Here is a 7,762-nt window from a genome sequence, read left to right on the forward strand (position 1 = left end):
TATTCAGCTCCGGAGCTCAAATGTTCCCTCATGAACAGTCAAAATCAAAAAAAATAGTAAAAAAACAAAATTACGATTTTTTTATGGCAAACGTTGACAATTTTTTTGCATGCATACCAAAATTCAATATGAAATGACATTTGTGGAAGTCATGGCGAAAAAAATCAACAATCCAAAAATATTTTCAAAACCAACATTTTTGGAGCATCGATGTTTTTCCTTTTGCCACGACTTCCACGAACGTCATTTCGTGCTGAAATTTTGCAAGCATATAAAACATTTGTCAAATTTTACCATAAATAAAATTCAGAATTGGTTGATTTTTATTTTTACTGTTCATGAGGGAGCGTTTGAGCTAGCAAATACTCCACGCCCGAAGATATAATGGCTAATGTAGATCTAATTAAGAAACATGAACATGCTAGTACTTTTAAGAGTCAAAATGTAGCTAGTTCAAAACAAATCATGTACTCAACCTTGCGAGAATGCGCCAAAGAGTAGTAGCGAAACTAGGGAGCGAGCGAGCCAGGTCAGGTGAAGGCGTCATGTCAATGTTTGCATCTTCTCTTCTCATGGATGTTATATGAAGAAATATAATTCTAGCAGCAACTATGTAGGTAGGGCAGTTTTGCTTTTAAATAATTGTGATCCGTGAGCCATATATCAAGGTCAACATTTATTTTGGGACGCGCTTCATGTCTATGGAAACCACGCTTTGGCGACAAGCGGCAGGCCGCCCTTGATCCGCACAGCGATGCCGTTCACCTCGCTCATGTCCAGCAGCGTCCCTGGCATGTTCCCGCCGGCGGGCTCCCAATCAAAGCGATGCAGCAAGCTCGCGATCGCCATTTCGAGAGTCGCCATGGCGAACCCGATCCCCGGGCACCCTCTCCTCCCGGCACCGAACGGCACCAGCTCGAAGTCCTGGCCCCTGAAGTCCACGCTGCTGTCCAAGAACCTCTCCGGCCAGAACTCATCGGGGCGCTCCCACGTCGCCGGGTCCCGGCCGATGGCCCACGAGTTGATCACGACCTGCGTCCGCGCCGGGACGTGGTGGCCGAGTATCTCGGCGTCCGCGGGTGGCTCCCGGGGCACGAGGAGCGGGACCGGCGGGTGCAGCCGGAGAGTCTCCTTGACCACGGCCTTCAGGTAGCCTACCTTGTCGACGTGGTCCTCGGTGACGTGGTCGGCGCCGCCCACGGCCGCTCGGATCTCGTCCTGGAGCTTGCGCATCGCGCGCGGGTGGGTGATGAGCTCCGCCATGGTCCATTCCATCGCCGTGGTCGTGGTGGAGGTGCCGCCCGCGAACATGTCCTGCTCGAGTCGACTGATTTTTAGCAGCGCCGATCAACAAACTATATCACGCGCACGCCCACGATATAGTACTATATCAATTCGTGCGATACGAGCAGAACGTCTACGTACCAAGATAATGGCCTTAATTTCGACAGTTCCGAGACGAACGCCGGCGTCCTTGTCCGTCTCGTTTACATCGAGCAGCACGTCCACGAAGTCGCGGTGATCATTGCCGTCGGCGTCGTCTCGCATCTGCCGCCCGCCTGCTTGACGCCGCCGTCTGCGGTGGTCCTCAATGACCTTCTCGACCATCCCGTCCAGGGCCTCGAACGTCCGCCTCGCCTTCCCTTCCAACCCCCGCACAGAGTCCACCCAGCCCATCCCCGGCAGGAGCTCCCCCAACGGCGTTGTCCCGAGCAGCACGTCGAATTCGGCGAACACCTTCCTCAGCTCGCGTCCTCTGTCGTCGCCTTCGTACAGCCCCCGCGCGCTATCGTCGCCGAACGCGGCGCGGGAGACGACGTAGTTGGCATAGGCGATGAGGAGCTCGCTCAGGTCAACGACAGCGCCAGCGCCGGCGCCGGTACGGACACGCTCGACCAGCGCGGCGGCCTCCTCCTCCCGGACCCGGCGGAAGGACAGGATGCGGCGCGGGCTGAGGAGGTGGACCGCGCAGATGCGGCGTGTCTGCCGCCAGTAGTCACCGTAGGGCGCGAACGCGACGTCGCGCCCATAGAGGAGCCGCTCGGCCATGACAACCCTGGGGCGGCTCGCGAAGGCGAGGTCGCGGGATTTCATCACCTCCTCGGCGGCGACGGCGGAGGAGACGAGCACGGTGGGCACGCGGCCGAGCCGGATCAGCAGAACCGGTCCGTGCTTCGCGGCCAGGGACCCGAGGCCCCGGTGCGGCAAGGAGCCGAGGAAGTGGATGTGGCCGAGGAACGGGAGGCCTGGCGGCGACGGCGGCAATCTGCGCTTCCCATTGTTGCTGGGCTTCTTGCCAGAGAGGAGGTATAGGAGAGATACGACCAAGGTGGGGATGAGTATGAGGACCGCGGCAAGCGACACCGCCATGGATGCTGGCTTGACGATCGCCACCTTTCGACACCAGTGAGTGAGTGTGAAGCAAATGGTGGCTCCGCGAGAAGATTTAAACAAGCGGCGAACTGGAAGACGACGCGCGGGAAGGAATGCAGCGATGCTCTCGTCGTCTCATCCGAGGATTCCATGTTTGCATGGCGACAAGACGCCGGCCGTGGCCCAACTCATCGCTTGACACGTACACATTTGATCAGAACACTTGCCTGTGGGGGTCGCTGCCTATTTGATCAGAACCCTTAAGTTTCAGAACGGACGGCTATGCGCGCCATCAACTGCAGTCCAGGGCACTTGGATAATTGCCTCACCAGCAAGTGTGGAGCGACAAAAAAAAAAGTGTGGAGCGACAAAAAGCTCCTGAATTTTCTAGGAGGTCAAGATAGTTAATATAGCATCGCATAAGCCGTTGATGTTTTTTTTTCAAGAGTACGTCAATGGCGTACCATATTTTTATAGAAGAGAATAAAATATTTACAAGAAGGTGAACAAGGATGCGAACATCCCGTTAGCACTCCAGCACCAACACACGCACTAAACTAATCTCTCATAAAATGATGTAAACGTCCAACTCATGCGGTGTGCCACTCTCGCAACTCTTCCATGATCTGAGAAGTGAGTTGTTGAGTACTCTTTTGTTGTTTCGTGCGTCCAAACACTCTAGCATTCCTTTGTTTCCATAGCGACCAAGCAGCAAGTATGATGAATGAATCGAAGCCGCGCCTATGCCTAGTCGGAATGACCTTGTGTACTTTGTGCCACCAAGATGTAAAAGTGTGTGTATGATCTAGTTGCGGGGCGCTGATCCATAAGCCGCTGATGTGAGCGATGATAACTACACTCGACCTACGGCGTACTAGATCAATAATTTTTTACTCCTTTTGCTTAGCATGAGCCTGATTGAACAACAGTGTATTCGAACAACAATGTTGCATGAAATATTTTAGAGGCAAGCCACCATGTCAAACTTTATAAATAAAGCCATAACTGGCAATGTCAAATAACAACCAAGTACGCTAGTTAATACTCCCTTCATCTCGAATTAGTTGACGCTCGAACGGAAGCATCTAGAGGAGGTACTACAAAATAGCTCAAACAATCACCAGTCAAGAGCAAAATGACTCAAACTAGGCCCAGAAGGCCCGCCCATAGGAAGAGCAACAGGTAAACACTAAGACAACAAAGGGCAAGGACTAAGACTAAGACATGGGTGGAGAGAACAAGCTGGAGGTGGCGGCGCTAATCTTGTTAATCAGCACATCAACACCTTCGGCCTGAAAGAACAATTAAGAAAAAAAAAATCGATAATAAACTTGTTGTGGGTCGTCCGTAGAGACCAGCACTGAGCAGCGAAAGCAATGCAGAAAGTACGGAGAAACTAGTCGAAAAGATTTGTAACAAAACCAAACACAACTCAAGAAAAGCATAGCCAAAACATAGTTAAATAAGATGTGTTTCACCCTTGGTTTTACTTATCATCCGTCGCATCCTGGAGGAGGGGAAGGCCTGGTAATCGGAGAATCTTTTTCACAGAGATTTGCAAAGTTCCCTCCAGAGATTGAGTACACGGGGTTTTAAGGAGTGATTTCTGTAACTCTGTCAGCCAGCGCCTTGGGCCTAGTTATGTAGAACTGGTTGGGCATCTTGCCCCCTTTTTTTATTATATGACACGCATGCTTGTGCGTATTTTAGAAGAAAAAGATATGTCGTGTATCTTTGTTCTTTCCACATAGAACATGTCGTATTAATCGTGTCATTATTATGCTTAAAGTTATGATCATTCACTGGAAGATGCTAACGAATGACCTGCCAGATGAAAACCTTAATTGTGAGAGGAATACATACCCACAAACTTGTTCAAACGACGCCCATGCACAAGTCTGGAATGGAATACAGAGATTTGACCGAAAACTTTCTAAAAGCAGAGTGGGGCCAGCACATATGGTCATTTGTCGACGACAGCGTAGAGAAAAGAGCAAGAAGCTCTTGCCAATTAACCAACTCTAGAGGGACAACCACAGATGATAGTCAAAGACCAGTTATTAGTATATAGCTTCATAATGGAGATCTCTGAACTGGACCAGTAGAAGAAAAGGACCATGAAGAAAAGCTTAAGGGGATTCTCCTCGTGCCACAAATCCGACTAGAATCTTAACTATGATAGTATGTGACTCCACTGCCAACCATAAATTTAACATGTTCAATAAATTCATCCCCCACCTGCCTATGGCTTTCCAATATTGACACCCGACCCTTGGATTGGCGTTGTGTGAAACTAGGCTTAGGCAGTTATTGAAGGAAATATGCCCTAGAGGCAATAATAAAGTTATTATTTATTTCCTTATTTCATGATAAATGTTTATTATTCATGCTAGAATTGTATTAACCGGAAACATAATACATGTGTGAATACATAGACAAACAGAGTGTCACTAGTATGCCTCTACTTGACTAGCTCGTTAATCAAAGATGGTTATGTTTCCTAACCATAGACAAAGGAGTTGTTATTTGATTAACGGGATCACATCATTAGTTGAATGATTTGATTGACATGACCCATTCCATTAGCTTAGCACCCGATCGTTTAGTATGTTGCTATTGCTTTCTTCATGACTTATACATGTTCCTATGACTATGAGATTATGCAACTCCCGTTTGCCGGAGGAACACTTTGGGTGCTAGCAAACGCCACAACGTAACTGGGTGATTATAAAGGAGCATTACAGGTGTCTCCAAAGGTAGATGTTGGGTTGGCGTATTTCGAGATTAGGATTTGTCACTTCGATTGTCGGAGAGGTATCTCTGAGCCCTCTCGGTAATGCACATCACATAAGCCTTGCAAGCATTGCAACTAATGAGTTAGTTGCGAGATGATGTATTACGGAACGAGTAAAGAGACTTGCCGGTAACGAGATTGAACTAGGTATTGGATACCGACGATCGAATCTCGGGCAAGTAACATACCGATGACAAAGGGAACAACATATGTTGTTATGCGGTCTGACCGATAAAGATCTTCGTAGAATATGTAGGAGCCAATATGGGCATCCAGATCCCGCTATTGGTTATTGACCGGAGACGTGTCTCGGTCATGTCTACATTGTTCTCGAACCCGTAGGGTCCGCACGCTTAAGGTCACGATGACAGTTATATTATGAGTTTATGCATTTTGATGTACCGAAGGTTGTTCGAAGTCCCGGATGTGATCACGGACATGACGAGGAGTCTCGAAATGGTCGAGACGTAAAGATTGATATATTGGAAGCCTATGTTTGGATATCGGAAGTGTTCCGGGTGAAATCGGGATTTTACCGGAGTACCGGGAGGGTTACCGGAACCCCCCGGGAGCTATATGGGCCATAGTGGGCCTTAGTGGAAAAGAGAAGGGGCTGCCCTAGATGGGCTGCGCGCCTCCCCCTTCCCCTAGTCCTATTAGGACTAGGAGAGGTGGCCGGCCCCCTCCTCCTCTTTTCCCCCTCCGCGAATCCTATTCCAACTAGGATTGGGGCGGGAATCCTACTCCCAGAGGGAGTAGGACTCTCCTGGCGCGCCAAGCTTGGCCGGCCAGCCTCCCCCTCTAGTCCTTTATATACTGAGGCAGAGGCACCCTAGAACACACAAGTTGATCCACGTGATCTATTCCTTAGCCGTGTGCGGTGCCCCCAGCCACCATATTCCTCGATAATACTGTAGCGGAGTTTAGGCGAAGCCCTGCTGCTGTAGTGCATCAAGATCGTCACCATGTCGTCGTGCTGACGGAACTCTTCCCCGACACTTTGCTGGATCGGAGTCCGGGGATCGTCATCGAGCTGAACGTGTGCTCGAACGCGGAGGTGCCGTAGTTTCGGTGCTTGATCGGTTGGATCGTGAAGACGTACGACTACTTCCTCTACGTTGCGTCAACGCTTCCGCAGTCGGTCTGCGTGGGTACGTAGACAACACTCTCCCGTCTCATTGCTATGCATCACATGATCTTGTGTGTGCGTAGGAAATTTTTTGAAATTACTACGAAACCCAACAGTGGCATCCGAGCCTAGGTTATTTATGTTGATGTTATATGCACGAGTAGAACACAAGTGAGTTGTGGGCAATATAAGTCATACTGCCTACCAGCATGTCATACTTTGGTTTGGCGGCATTATTGGACGAGACGACCCGGACCAACATTACGCGTACGCTTACGCGAGACCGGTTCCCCCGACGTGCTTTGCACATAGGTGGCTTGCGGGCGACTGTCTCTCCAACTTTAGTTAAACCGAGTATGGTTACACCCGGTCCTTGCGAAGGTTAAAACGGAGTCTATTTGACAAACTATCGTTGTGGTTTTGATGCGTAGGTGAGATTGGTTCTTGCTTAAGCCCGTAGCAGCCACGTAAAACTTGCAACAACAAAGTAGAGGACGTCTAACTTGTTTTTGCAGGGCATGTTGTGATGTGATATGGTCAAGGCATGATGCTAAATTTTATTGTATGAGATGATCATGTTTTGTAACCGAGTTATCGGCAACTGGCAGGAGCCTTATGGTTGTCGTTTTATTGTATGCAATGCAATCGCGATGTAGTGCTTTATTTTATTACTAAGCGGTAGTGATAGTCGTGGAAGCATAAATTGGCGAGACGACAACGATGCTACGATGGAGATCAAGGTGTCACACCGGTGACGATGGTGATCACGACGGTGCTTCGAAGATGGAGATCACAAGCACAAGTTGATGATGGCCATATCATATCACTTATATTGATTGCATGTGATGTTTATCTTTTATGCATCTTATCTTGCTTTGATTGACTGTAGCATTATAAGATGATCTCTCACTAAATTGTCAAGAAGTGTTCTCCCTGAGTATGCACCGTTGCCAAAGTTCGTCGTGCCCAGACACCACGTGATGATCGGGTGTGATAAGCTCTACGTCCATCTACAACGGGTGCAAGCCAGTTTTGCACACGCAGAATACTCAGGTTAAACTTGACGAGCCTAGCATATGCAGATATGGCCTCGGAACACGGAGACCGAAAGGTCGAGCGTGAATCATATAGTAGATATGATCAACATAATGATGTTCACCATTAAAGACTAATCCATTTCACGTGATGATCGGTTATGGTTTAGTTGATTTGGATCACGTGATCACTTAGAAGATTAGAGGGATGTCTATCTAAGTGGGAGTTCTTAAGTAATATGATTAATTGAACTTAAATTTATCATGAACTTAGTCCCTGATAGTATTTTGCAAATTATGTTGTAGATCAATAGCTCGCGTTGTTGCTTCCCTGTGTTTATTTTGATATGTTCCTAGAGAAAATTGTGTTGAAAGATGTTAGTAGCAATGATGCGGATTGGATTCGTGATCTGAGGTTTATCCTCATTGCTG

General features: G+C 48.4%; 1 protein-coding gene across 1 annotated transcript; it reads right to left on the reverse strand.

The window, feature by feature from the left end:
* Positions 1 to 629: 629 nt before the first annotated feature.
* On the reverse strand, positions 630 to 2,370 carry LOC125532803 (cytochrome P450 71A1-like). Its single transcript, XM_048696711.2, has 2 exons — positions 1,426 to 2,370; positions 630 to 1,314 (listed from the first exon to the last, which is right to left on the reverse strand). The coding sequence occupies exons 1-2, from the start codon at positions 2,368 to 2,370 to the stop codon at positions 700 to 702; spliced, it is 1,560 nt and encodes a 519-aa protein (XP_048552668.1). The 3' UTR covers positions 630 to 699.
* Between the last annotated feature and the right edge of the window lie 5,392 nt (positions 2,371 to 7,762).

Source organism: Triticum urartu, chromosome 1A (assembly GCF_056163025.1).
Source record: "Triticum urartu cultivar PI428250 chromosome 1A, HENAU_Tu73, whole genome shotgun sequence".
Classification (NCBI taxonomy): domain Eukaryota; kingdom Viridiplantae; phylum Streptophyta; class Magnoliopsida; order Poales; family Poaceae; genus Triticum; species Triticum urartu.

What these genes read in the sequence shown, in the direction of transcription:
- LOC125532803 (XM_048696711.2), bottom strand. Translation starts at nt 2,370, where the DNA reads ATGGCGGTGTCGCTTGCCGCGGTCCTCATACTCATCCCCACCTTGGTC. An exon ending in AAATTAAGGCCATTATCTTG is followed by an intron (nt 1,315 to 1,425) that starts GTACGTAGACGT and finishes CGACTCGAGCAG; the next exon opens with GACATGTTCGCGGGCGGCAC.